The sequence below is a fragment of the Bison bison genome, unplaced genomic scaffold (genome assembly GCF_000754665.1).
Source record: "Bison bison bison isolate TAMUID 2011002044 unplaced genomic scaffold, Bison_UMD1.0 scf7180017864503, whole genome shotgun sequence".
Taxonomy (NCBI): Eukaryota; Metazoa; Chordata; class Mammalia; order Artiodactyla; family Bovidae; genus Bison; species Bison bison.
Window position 1 is genome coordinate 4,005,765 of NW_011495061.1, and position 13,651 is coordinate 4,019,415.

At 45.9% G+C, this 13,651-nt stretch overlaps 1 protein-coding gene across 1 annotated transcript in view; it reads left to right on the forward strand.

The window, feature by feature from the left end:
* SYT9 (synaptotagmin IX) overlaps window positions 1-13,651 on the forward strand; it is a 144,009-nt gene that overhangs the window by 87,537 nt on the left and 42,821 nt on the right. Inside the window, exons 4-6 of the mRNA XM_010829362.1 lie at window positions 58-178; window positions 1,785-1,956; window positions 4,029-4,158. Of these exons, the coding sequence (XP_010827664.1) occupies window positions 58-178; window positions 1,785-1,956; window positions 4,029-4,158 (423 nt within the window). The remainder of the gene's footprint in view (window positions 1-57; window positions 179-1,784; window positions 1,957-4,028; window positions 4,159-13,651) is intronic.

Sequence of the window (13,651 nt, forward strand, 5' to 3'; positions counted from 1 at the left end):
GTCGGTTTCTGCCAAATAAAGATATTTCTAGTGCTTCAGTTTGTGCTTTCTCAACAGGACAACGTGGATCTTGGAGAACTGATGTTTTCCCTCTGCTATCTTCCCACGGCTGGCAGGCTGACCATTACCATTATAAAAGCAAGGAATTTAAAGGCAATGGACATAACAGGAGCATCAGGTGGGACTATCTCAAATTCACATTTCCTCCTACAGTTCTTATATAGCACCTCATGAAGCTTCCAGTAGAGTAATAAAGGTACATGGACTTCGGAACCAAACTGCCTAGGTTAAAACCTAGTCCTAGACCTAATAGCTGTGTGACTCTGGCAAGTCAGTCTGTCTGGGTTTTAGATTCCCCATCTGTAAAAATGAGGATAATAATAGTGTCTGGCTGTTTGTGTTGTTACAGGATTATGATGCCTAAGAATGGTGCCTGGCGCACACTGAATGCTCCTCGGTGTTAGCTCTCATTATTACTACCAGTATTCCCTCTTAGGTCTTCTCCTGCACGTGACTGTGGACTGGACCCACAGTTTGCACATGCTGATATATCTAATTGGGTCTTTCCTCAGATACAAGCAATTGTCACCTCAGGCTTTTAGAAGATTGATATCCTATATCCTTCTATCAAAGGTCCATCAGTGAACTATGCAGTTTGGTTTTTCCAGTGAATCAAGCATGCACCTTTAAATTTTAAACCCTCACAGGGGGACTTCCCTGGCAGTCCAGTGGTTAAGATTCCACACTTCCAATGCAGGGGACATTAGTTAGGTTCCTGGTGGAGGAACTAAGATCCCATACTGCTTGGCATGGCCAAAAAATAAAAAAACAAAACAAAACAAATGAAATCCTAACAGAAAGTATCCTGAAATGGAATTCCTTTGTATAAGTTCACAAGCCACCTCGCAGGGGTTCCCAAAATGTGGTCACAAAATGCCCAGTCTATTGGCTTTTGGTCACTGAGATCAAAAGATGCAATATATTGCCTCCTGGATACCAGTGTTTTATCCAACCGGAAAAAAAGAAAAAAGATGTGACCCCTTCTGGCCCTCTAAGTCCTCCTGGACAGTGTATGAGTGTCAGGGCCACCCATGGTTATGCAGGTGAAGCAAGAACTCCCCACTGAGCGGGAAAATAGTGAGGTGAAACCAGGGATGTCCCAGCAGGCGCAGAGACCAGCCTTGTCGCCTGTCACCCAGTCACAGCATGGCCCCACAAGCAAGCCTGCGTCCTTTCTCTCCCTGACCTCCTGAACTGCTTCCCCCTTCACAGCTCGACCACAGGCAGCTCAAGAGCTTGAAGCCCCTGCACTGAAGGACGTCCACCCGCAACATAGCTTCTCGCTATGTCCACGTGTTTAGCTTTTCCCTTTCCTAAAGGCCTGGGTTTTAGGAAAAGACTCTGTGGGGTGGCTCCGAGTCAGAGCGTGCCACCTCTTCCCCCGTGCCTTGAAAATGGCTTGCGTTTCCCTTCCTGTGGCAGCCTGGCAAGTCTGTGATCCTAGGTGGAACATTTCTAATTTGATGGCAGATATTTTCACACTATTTTTAAATTCCACACATTTTGAGACGAGTGTGTCCTGTGCTTTTTCCTGAATGAATGACTTACTTACCCCAACTCCAGTCGTTGCCCAGACATTGTATAAATTAAAATCTTCAGACTCCATCCACAGGCAGGTAAAGGGCTTCTGCACCCTGTGGTCCTTGAAACCCCACCATGACGAAACTGCCGGCCTAAATCTGCGTGTCTCCTCACAGTACTTCTGCTTCTCATGGTCTCTGCAGATCCCTACGTGAAAGTCTCACTGATGTGTGATGGCAGACGACTAAAAAAGAGGAAAACATCCACCAAGAGGAACACTCTGAATCCTGTTTACAATGAAGCCATAGTCTTTGACGTCCCTCCCGAGAACATTGACCAAATCCACCTGTCCATAGCAGTCATGGACTACGACCGGTGAGATGCCTGGAGCTGTTTCTCACTGCAAACCCACTGTGCCCAGGTCTGGGGGAAGGGGTGGCAGCCGCGGATTCTTAGCTGCTGTCCCAGTGCAGCCACTAAGCAGCACCCTGAGAGCTGATTGACAAGGAATCACCATTTTGCAAGCCTCTGAGCTCTCTTATTTCTCATTTCTCTCCCCTCCTCCGTCCTTCTGTCTGCTCCTCGCTTCCCCTCTCCATCCCTGTACACGCCCTAGAATCTTAGCTTGGAGAACTGTGGGCCCCACAGATCTTAATCTTCCCTCAGGCAGTCCTACCTGGCCTTTATCAGAAAAATTCCACTCAAAACAGCAAAATGATTACTTGAGCCAGACCATCAACATTTCTAAATACACAGCTTCATTCTTTTTTTTTTTTCTTTCTCTTCTCCCAATATGTTTAATAAAGATCATTTCTATCCACTTAAGTCTGAAAGCAAACACAGAAATGTTCTCTTGAAATTGCTAGAATCAGTATGGATGACGGGGTACATTAAAATGTATAAGATGCTCGACTTTCTAATTAATACCGCACAGAAGAGATATTTATAGCCTGCATTGTAGCCAATTGTGTATTTAAAGGACTGATTTGAAAAACAGTCATTTTAATATGCAAAGGAAGTACCAACAGGGAATTATACATGTTAAACCAGTCATTAGACAAAAATGCAAAGTCTTTTTTTAATTGGAAACCTCCCACGTGGTCTGGGCACAATTATATAAAAAAAAACAGTATTCTGACTTCTAATGTCTTACAGTATCATTTGCAGCTAAAAATTTTCCCACAGACCCCGAAATGTCATCCCAGCAGCCTCAGTGCCCTGAACACTCTTTCCAGCAGATTTCTGGGTGAAACATAATCGTCTTGCAACCTAGGGAGCACGTCCGTTGGCTTGGCTGCACATGGGTGTGACAGCACATGCTGGGCTGTAGACCTCATCCTGTCCCTCTGGATGACACACAACACCAACAGTGTCAGGCCACAGGAGGGAACATGGCCCACCAGCCGTGGAAGGCTGGGCCAGTATTTTTCAAGCTATTGCCAAGTTTCCCACATCGACAAATCTGATTATGTGAGCTCTGCTTCAATTTAATTCTCAATAAACTCATGAATCTGGTCTGGAAAAATCCATGGCAGAATTCATGGGGCTTCTGCATGCAACTGATTTTAATGAGCATAGAATCCAATATCCTTCACACTACTTCTCCACCCTTGCCTCCCCCTTGCACTGTCCATAGGAGAAAAATCCCTCATCTTTGCAGGAAGGAAAAAGAAAGAGCCTGTGAATTTGGATCCCAGAGAATTAAAGGATGAGCCATGTAATTCTGGATGCGTGCAAAGGACTTATAATCAAAAACTGGAAGGAAGAAAAAAAAAAAAAATGAGCCAAGGCAGAGACCTATCCAAGGATGTTTCAGAAATACTAGCTAGGTATTAAAGGATCTCAGTGTTTTTCTACAGTAGGAAACTGAAGTTGGGTCAGAGAAGCAAAGCTGGGCTTGGAAGGAAGGAGGGAAGAGCATGAAAACATGTTTTCTAAAGAGAGGTCTTGCAAGAGGCAGGAGCCACCTCCATTCTGCCCTTGTCAGCTCAAGGCTACAGCTGACAGACTCAGAGCTCTTCCATGACCCATTCTTGATTCCCGCCTGTTGAAGTGAAACAGCTATCAGTGCAAGAAACTCCTTTCAGTGCCCCCATTTTTCATTACATAGATCTGAAGGCCTGAAGTCAGCCTTGTTCCAGAACCAGAGGTGGCATCCTTTGTCTGCATCAGAGTTTTTCCAACTCAGGGTTCTTGGGAACAAGTTGAGTTCTGCCAGTGTTAAGACAGCCCAGGTGTGTGAGGGCCAGACTCTGGGCTTCCTCTCTGTGCCCACAAGTGCCATATTGGTCCCCAGGTTGTAGTGGCTGTTAAGGTTAACGTGTGCTTTTACATTCAAGAGTGAAAAAACCAACCCTTTACTAATTCCTATATGTTTAATTGAGTAGTTGCTGTTCTTACATACCAAAATTTTAGGAAAAAAATAACTATTGTGGACCATTTCACAGTGTAGGTCACAATGAGATCATCGGCGTGTGTCAAGTAGGCAACGAAGCTGAGCGGCTGGGCAGAGACCACTGGAGTGAAATGTTGTCATATCCGCGCAAGCCCATTGCACACTGGCATTCCCTGGCGGAGGTAAGACCCCTCCCATGTGCACCCCCTTGCAGAAGGACAAATGCTTTACAGTTGAAATGCAGGAGCCACCAGAAATGTGAGTGTACCAGGTCTGTGGTCTTCGATGGGTTTCCCTGGTTGTACTTCCTGGGACTGCTCCTTGGGAATTGCATTCAGTCTGCTCCCTGCCAGTCTGCTAGGTTTTGAACGTTGACCAGGGATCATCCTTCACTTTGAATGCTTTCAAAAAAAGATCTAGATTCTCTTATTTTATGTCATGGCTTTGGATTGACATTTGGAGGGCATCTGCAAGATCTGGGTGAGTGTGGCGTGTCAGGCCATCATAGAGTGACTTACAGCTGGCGTCAGAAAGAACTGGAGACCGGGAGAGATGAAGCATGGGTTTAGGACCAACTCCACCATAAACCTGTGAGTCTGGATTAGTATCAATTGTATATGATGAAAAAAAAAAAGCCAAAATAACAAGTGAAATGGAAATTTATTTCTCTCTGACATAGAAAAGGTTCAGAGGAAGGCTATCTAGGCTGTTATAGTGGCTCTGTGATTAACAGAAATCAAGACTTCTATCTTTCTGCCTCCCGGTCTCAATGTGGAGTTTTTTGGTTTTGTTTTTTTTGTTGTTGTTATTTTTGGTTTTGTTTGAGGTTACCTCATTGAACATAGCAGCTAAGCTCCAGCCATCACATATCTTCTGGTCATAGAAAGATGAAGACACAAGCCAAAAGCACATACATTCCTTTTTAAAGGATTTTCCTTGATGTCTTATGCAACACTGCTACTTCTATTTAATTTAGTCACAGAACTTAGTCATAAGGTTATGTCTGGTTTCAGTGGAGGGTAGGAAGTGTATTATTTTTGTTGGTGGCAGTGTGTACAACTGAAAAAGCAGGGTTCTGATTCGGTTGCAAGGTAGAAGAAGAGTGGGTACTTGGAGGCAGTGGACCGTGGTTCTGCCTCCGACACTCATTCGTTCACTCTCGCCCCTGTCCTTTCCTTCTCATTCTCCCCCATTCATCCTTAACTCAGTGACACACCCTCTTTTTTAATTTACTAACTCGTTCTCTCAGAAACAATTTGCACTCACTGAGTGACATTTCTGTGGGTCAAATGCCATATTAGATAGAAAAAATATATAGATGTAAGAAACCTTATAGATGTAAGAAACCTTTCCTTTCCTCGAAGAGCTTGTATACTCTGAGAGAGAGGATGGCGTGTAAACTAACCGCTGAAGTGCACGACTGTAAACATTATCGTCCCCATCAGGTACTAAGAGGCACAAAGGAAGGAGGTGTTTGTCATGCTTGGGTGAGCTTGTCCGAGAAGTCTTAGTCCCTCCTGCTCTTGGGAAGTGAACTGAGCCCCTGGGAACAAGAATATGAGGGAGTGTGGGTTCCAGGCAGAGAACTCCCTCTTATTCTCCCAGGGCAGGCAGCTCTGTTCCCTGCAAAACCATCTTGAGAGGCCGAGATGAGAGCCTTGCTCGCTCAGTGTGGGTTTCACTGCCCTGGACAGTCAGGAGAGCCTCAGTAAACATGCAGGGCCGTTGGGGAGAGGCAGGAAGGCCCCAGGGGATGAAGGGACAGTCTTTGTTGGAGATGGTACTAAAGGGGAAGAGCAGGACATGGTCAGAGGGCTGATTCTAAGCTTCAGGGCCTCCAGGTGGTATAGTCCAGGAGGGCCTGGGGCCCCCTAGTTTTCAGGTCCCTGAGGACACTTCTGTCCTTGGGCCACAGAAGTGAAGACTCTTTCCTGGATTCAAAATTAATCCCTGCGGGAGACCATCGAAACTGTGAACCACTTGAGAAGTAGCTGGGGGACTGGTGCTGACTACGACGCACCACACTTCTTCAGGTCCTGGTGGAATTCTCAAAGGAGTCCCATCTGTGGGCTTATAAAGTTGCCGGAGCCTGTCACTAGCAGCGGCACAGCATTTGTAATAGACTTTTTGCACCCTTACAGAGTCACTGCCGACTTTCATTCTTATTTGTAATCTGGAGCGTTAAAAAATGTCAGAGCTTCTGAACACAAGGAAAGGGAAAGGAGTAAGGATCAGGGTGTGGCCTGGAGCTGAGACAGGAACCTGATTCTGTGCACAAGCACTCCCCTGTCCGTGGCCTTGCCAGGGAGTGACTGGGGGTGGCACGCTGTACACGAGCCCCCAGGCATGGTGTGTGCACCTTACATGAAGGCACATGTAGAAAGCGGGCCTGGGAGGCTCTGCTTGCTGCCCAGGAGAAAGTGCTGTGTGACTGGCCGCTCAGGAGACGAGCCTTAAACCCTGAGCACTTGGCTTATTGTAAATCTGTGTTTGACAGTTATGTGAGAAATAAGTGTTTTTAAGGTTAAACCACTGAAACTCGGGAGTTGTTTGTTAACAGCAGCTAAAATTACTTCAGTGATTACAGTGGTCTTTTCTCAACCATTGCTGAACCAAGGAAATGAAATGTCCCTTATATGAAAGGCAAATGGAGGGAGGCTTTCCCTGCCCTGTTGCTTCCTGTGTCTTTGAAGTACATGCCCGAGACTTTGAATCCATCCTAAGCAGGGAAGCAGTATTTTCTCTTTTTAGAACAAATGTGTAATGAGCAGAAGTGCGGCAGAGGGACTGGATGAGGTGAAAGCAGTGTCAGAGGGGTGACCACGCTTTGCTGACAGCTGTCAGGATGGAGGAGGCTATGGGCAGAGTGGTGGGAAGTGCCCAGTTTGGGCTTGGGTGGACCTAGACTCAAATCCCTGTGCTCCCACTCGGTTGCGTGTGTCCGTCCCTTTCTGAATCGATTTTCTCCTCTGTCCAGTGGCTGTAATAGTGCCTGTGCCACAAGGGTGGTTGTGAGGATTAAATGATCTAGCGTATGTGAAGTGCCGTGGCTGGCACCCAGTACATGTTCAGTAAACTTCCCAGTTACCACCGTTAGTATGTAGGTCCTGTGCTGCTGTGTGTACTCATGGGACTGGTGCACAAAGAAATGTCGTAATGTTTGTCACGGAGGGAAAAAAGCTTGGACCTCCTCCACCCCCACATGCTGGTGAGCGGTCGCCTCAGGCTGGAGGAGGGGTCGCCTGTGACTTGGCTGGATGTAGGTGCAGGTTATTTCAGTTCTGTTCTCTCTCCTTTCTTCCTTGGCCTTAAAGACATGTTACTGTTATACTAAGAACTGTTACATTTTCTACTTTAAAACAAAAATAGCAATCAAGTTGCTGTTCTCTGTGTGTGTACATAAGCATAAGTGTAAAAACGAAAGAGAGAGAAAAAAGAGAAGATACAGGGTAGTTAGGATTTAGTATGAAGGGAGGCTGGCCTGGCAGAAGCTCTTTGCTGCTGGGGGCTGAGGGGCCAGGTTAGGACTGAACCCTGGGACCTGTAGAGATCTGGCAGCCTGCCTGGGGCTGCATCCGGCACACCCTGACTTTGCCAGAGCAGGTGGCAGATGGAGTCTTCAAAGCCAGTGAGTTCAAAAATCCGTTTCTCTCTCAGGAATTCTGGATGGCTTCACTGCACACTCAAAGGTCAGCCAGTGCCGCTTCACTCTCTTATCTCCCCACGATCTCAGTGGCTCGGAAAGCTGTGTCAGTTCCCTCCGAGCAGCTGCCTGGGCCCTGGGGACAGGAGCATTCCCTCCACAGGCCCTCAGGAGATGACAGAGCTCTCAGGGCTCCCCCCACAGTCCCCTCCTCCGTATAGCCAAGACAAGATGGTGCTGAGCACCTTTCCCACCCCCACATGTGGAGCTGATCCCACCATGCGCTCCGGGGAGAGTGATAGAAATAGCTCCAGGTTTCCGTCGCTTCCTTGTGAAATGTTGTTTGACCTCTGGATTAAAAAGTAGTGAATTTCACTGATGGAAAGACCAGACCACAGACACCACTGGGTTAAAGCAGTTTTTACTTTTCTCAAAGGGATAGAATCTGATCAGAATGCACAATGAAGGTCAGCAATATTCGCCCTGATTGACAGAGATGCAACATTCTAAATCCCAAAGCCCTGCGCAGGGGGTACTCGAGTGTAAGTCTTCCTCTCTCCAAGCTCCATCTGTTCCCTGTGTACCTGGTTAGACTTGACTATCTGCAGGACCACCTAGAGAGCTGAAAGCCCCTGCAGCTCTAGGTTGGGCAGTTCCTAGCATAAGTGGTGAATGTGGCACCGTACGCCCTGGGGTGAGCAGAGTCCTCATCTGCCAGCCACTGCCCCCTTAAGGGTGTAAACTTCGACCTGTGTGACTAAAGCAAATGTCATCACCCAGACTGGGCTGGGAGTTACCGTTGCAGGCCCTTTAAATCAACTCTAGATATTATCCATCAAAGTGCCCAGCAGGCCTACCCAAAGTCTTCGAGGGCCACATATTCCCAAGATTGACCAAGCTGGATTAAGTGTCCGCTCTTGGTCCACTTTGCTAGAGGTCAAGGTCATGGAAATGCAACCTGGTCCCATTCCAGCAGGAGTGTTGAAAAGTAGACTTCCTGAGAAAGGTCCGCCCCTTCTCAGGGAAATGGACACAAGTGACCTCACCTGATTCCCAGAAGATTTTGAAGTGAGGAAGTCAGAGGCTTTAGCACTCTGGGCCAGCTGTTGCTCATAGTAGATTTAGGAAAGAGGAGAGATTCCCCAGAAAGAGGAGGGGTTGAGTGGAAGAAACCAAGCAGGAGATCAAGTTTCCATCATGGAGTCTGAGCGTGTGTAGGGCTTGGGTCCCGGTAAGGATTAGACCCGCAGAGAAGGAAACAGAGACCAGAAAAAAAAAAAAAAAACCCCACAATGCTAGGCACAGAATGGGAAGACCCAGGGAAAGTTGCCGTTCTCTCTCCTTCCTCCTCCCAAGCTGGCGCCTGGTGAAGAAAGCATAAAGGCCCTGGTGATGGGGGAGAGCAGTGTGCTTGCATCTGACTGGGCTTGTTGTCCTGCTTGTCTTTGGCCAGCAGATGCTGTTGTCACTGCCTGTGCTGATGGAACCCCCTCAAAGCTGACGAGGCCCCACTGCACCTCCCGACTGCCCTGAGGTCTCTGAGGCCTGTCAGTACCTCATTTGATGCCAGGCTCAAGAGGTCTTCCGTGCAGCCCTGGTACAGGGTTGCTTTCCACACTTGCTGGATGCCCGCCCCCCAACAAAAATCTTGTTGGCCAATTTGTCATCTCCTTTTCACATCCTGGGAACATTCAGTGACGTGCAGGAACTGCAGGAGACTCAGGAGTTACGTGGCCATTTCTACCTTCTTCCTCTAGCTTCATGTTGGCTCAGGGGCCATAGGTGCCTTCAGCTCCCTCAACCCACCTGAAACTTGAGGCTTCAAGCTTGAGGGGTGAATCTGTACCTCACATCAAGTACCCTCCATCTCTCCTAACAAAGGCTCTCTGCTTCCTCTTTCTGACTAGTAGAAACTTCTTTTATATCAGAGCGTTGTTTCCTTTAACCTATAACATGTTCAGATCTCCAAGGTTTCCTCTCAACATTGGGATTCCAATGTGTCTCTTTTCTCTTGACAAGGCCTAGCTTTAGAGACTCCATTTTGGAGGGGTTGTCTGATCAGTGACCTCATGCTGTTTGTCTTCAGTTTGCAGGACATGTAGCATTGATTCCTTTGAATGTAACAACATAGTTTACAGAGAACCGAAACACTGTCCCTGTTACATAGGCATTGAATTAGTATCTGTGGAATGAATGAATGAATGAGACATAATGAAAGCAGTTGTGTTCCTTTAGTTCTAAAGTTCAACAGTTTCTCAGTCCAAAGTAGAAGTCAGTTCAGAGTAAAATATAAAAGGTATTAAGACTGAATTTACAGTGAGCTCTTCAAATGGAGATGGTCCTTATTAAGCTCCAAGCTCTGATTACCTTTTCTTTATTTAGGAGAAGAATGTGAGAAGAGCTCATTTCTGCACCCCCAACCCTGTCACTTGGTTCCCATGAACTGCCCTCTGATGGTAGTGACTGTATTTCGAGTGCACTTGGGAAATGTTCATAACAATAATTTAGGCACCTTAGTAAATTATGAAGGTCCCCCCTCATGCTGATACGGGTGGTCAGGTTCTGAAGAACTTTGTATCTTCTTTCATAAGAGACAGAGGAGCAGAGACCACAGATGTCCCTGTGGCAAATGGCAGAGTGCTGCACCCCACATAATTGATCAGGAAGGGTGACAAGGACATCAGTCTACAAGTTGACTTTTCTCACCAGGGAACCATTTTAGCAGCAATTTTACATCAGGCAATGATTAGCTCGGCCTACCTGTGAAAATTTTTTAAAAAGAGGAAAGTAGTGGGAAGGTACTTTTTGGACAAAATAAAGGCCTTATGATTGAGAGTTTTTTTTTCTTTTTTTCAAAAACTAAAATTTTTATTGGGGGATTTAGTATGCCAATATCCATAAACACCTGCAAAGCCCCTGAAGCAACACTGATTGCAAAGAACATAGAAATGTACTTCATGTTGGGATCTGAAAAACATGTAACAAACTTGTTAGAATCTGTGCCAGTTGATGTAAGTGGCCAGAATGCAGTTTGGACCAGGAGGCATGGTTAGTGTTAATGGGGCCTTGTGTTTCCAGCTGTGGAGGGAATGGTCAACAAACAAAGCAAAGAGCATTCAGTGTTTCCAAGCAAGTCCTCTTTCCTATGTAGAATTATCTGATTTAGCGGGGGGGAAATGGATGCTAAGCATTTTCTCATCTTTAACTAGTATACAAAATCTATGACTCTTCCAGTGGTCTGTAGAGATAGGAATCATATAAACCATGGAAGCATTAAGGTAAAAACTAGAGGTATGAATACCTTGGGAAATACCAAATGCAAAAGTAGAAGTCAGGAGATACCTAGAGTAACAGGCAAGTTTGGCCTTGGAGTACAAAATGAAGCAGGGCAAAGGCTAACAGAGTTTTGCCATGGGAACGCACGGTCATAGCAAACACCCTCTTCCAACAACATAAGAGACGACTACACATGGACATCACCAGGTGGAAATACTGCCCCTGTTATATAGGCATTGAATTAGTATCTGAGGAATGAATGAAAAAATGAATGAATGAGACATAATGAAAGGTCCGTCTAGTCAAAGCTATGGTTTTTCCAGTAGTCATGTGTGGATGTGAGAGTTGAACCATGAGGAAGATTGAGTGGTGAACAACTGATGCTTTTGAATTGTGGTGCTGGAGAAGAGTCTTGAGAGTCCCTTGGACTGCAAGGAGATCAAACCAGTCAATCCTAAAGGAAATCAACCCTGAATAATCATTGGAAGGACTGATGCTGAATCTGAAGCTTCAGTACTTTGGCCACCTGACACAAAGAGCCAACTCATTAGAAAAGACCCTGATGCTGGGAAAGATTGAAGGCAGGAGGAGAAGATGATGAGATGGTTGGATCACATCACCAACTTGATGGACATGAGTTTGAGTAAGCTCCAGGAGATGGTGAAGGACAGGGATGCCTGGCACGCTGCAGTCCATGGGGTTGCAGAGAGTTGGACATGACTGAGTGACTGAACAGCAACAGAGGTATGAAAGATATTAACACTGCATTGGAAAATACCACTGCTGCCCGAGTAGACAGTCAACTGCATCTTGACTCTGCTCTCTTAGAAATGACCTTGCCTCAGCAGTCACTGCCCTGGAGTGTTCCTGAAGCACACGTGAATAGTAATTAAATAAGTGAGTGGTTAACAATGGGGTTGGGCCTGCAGCAGTCTCAGCTCCAGGAATGACGTTAGAGGTGACTGCTAATACTGTGGGCTGATAGCCAGTTCTTCCCCCACAGTTGAAATGAACTAGCATGATTTATGCCAGCCTCTGAAAGAACCACACTCCCTCATGATTGATTATCTGTGGAGAGAAGAGTACTTCCTCGGTTGGGTCCAAGGCAAAGGTGGGGCATCCTGTGTTGAGTGAAAAAAAAAAAAAAAACACAACTTAAAAGTTGAGAGTTATGTTTTACCCCGCAGACAAAACTGAGGACTTAAGCCCAGGATGTAGCCTCTCTGATAGCTGTAAGGAACAGCTCTAAAGAGTCAAGGGAGGATCCAAGATATACAAGGATAAGCAAAGTCAGAACATCAAAAGATTACTATGAATCAAAGAAAACCAGACATTTCAAGTTAAGGAATTTAGCTCTTTTCTGTATATTGGAAGGTTCAAGCATCTGAGCTCACTGAAATCATTCCTTTGGTATGTACCTCAGCTATCTAGGGCCAGTGTCCTCTGCTTTCTCATCCTGAGTCTCCTCTGGGTGCATCGTTGGGGTGGCTGCAGTGTCTGATCATTTGATGGTGGACATCCTCTATTGGGGAGGCTATGATGGCTTGTGATTCGAAGTCCTGTGATGGCTTGATGGCTACAACATTATTTGTTTATTTTTAAGGCAGACAACATTTTTTTCATTGATAACAGCAAAGGCCAGAATATCTGGAATTCCAGTGCTCCTGGAAATGAGCCTTTCAGGAGATGCGCCAATTGAATGCTGTGTTCCAAATATCAGCAGAACAAACTTTTGAAAGGTAGAGCTGAGTTTATAGCTTACCTGGTAATGGAAGGGGAAGGGCAGAGACCAGTTGATTGATATTTTGAAGTTTAGTTTAAGGTGGGTCTTTCAGTGCGGCAAGGGGGGAGGGAATTGAAGGGATGAAGAAGCTTGGTTAGAGTTGGGTCAAGATTGTGATATAATAGTGAATACAGCAAGGTGAAGAATTTGAGGCCAGGATTCAAAGAGCTTGGGGATATAAACTGTCTGTTGATGCTTTCTAAGGAAGAGTTGATGGTTTGGGGGTAAAGTCCCTTTGATGAGCAATGATGTTATGTACAACTTTTATCTCTCTGGGCCAGAGTCTCTTGGAATAGTAAAATTGTGTTAATGAAGCCAGTAGAAGAGTAAAGTCAAGCTAATGTGGAGTGCATTCTATAGACAGCTAGCTATGTTGGCTAGATGGCTTTAGTTCTCATATCCCAAGAACAAAAAGCTGAAGAAGAGATGACGAGGGGCCTCCCTAGTTCTGCAGGTACCCACATAGACAGCAGGATGTCTTTCTGATGGCCTTGATTTCTGCTTGGGGATTCTAGGGAGCCTGACTCCATCCTTGGCTCCATTAATGGAACTAAGACCTAGTCCCAGGCTAAACCAGCCAAACCAACCATGGGTATAGGCTTAACTTAGATGCAGAGTACATCATGAGAAACGCTGGACTGGAAGAAGCACAAGCTGGAATCAAGATTGCCAGGAGAAATATCAGTAACCTCAGATATGCAGATGACACCACCCTTATGGCAGAAAGTGAAGAGGAACTAAAAAGCCTCTTGATGAAAGTGAAAGTGGAGAGTGAAAAAGTTGGCTTAAAGCTCACCATTCAGAAAACGAAGATCATGGCATGTGGTCCCATCACTTCATGGGAAATAGATGGGAAAACAGTGGAAACAGTGTCAGACTTTATTTTCTTGGGCTCCAAAATCACTGCAGATGGTGACTGCAGCCATGAAATTAAAAGACGCTTACTCCTTGGAAGGAAAGTTACGACCAACCA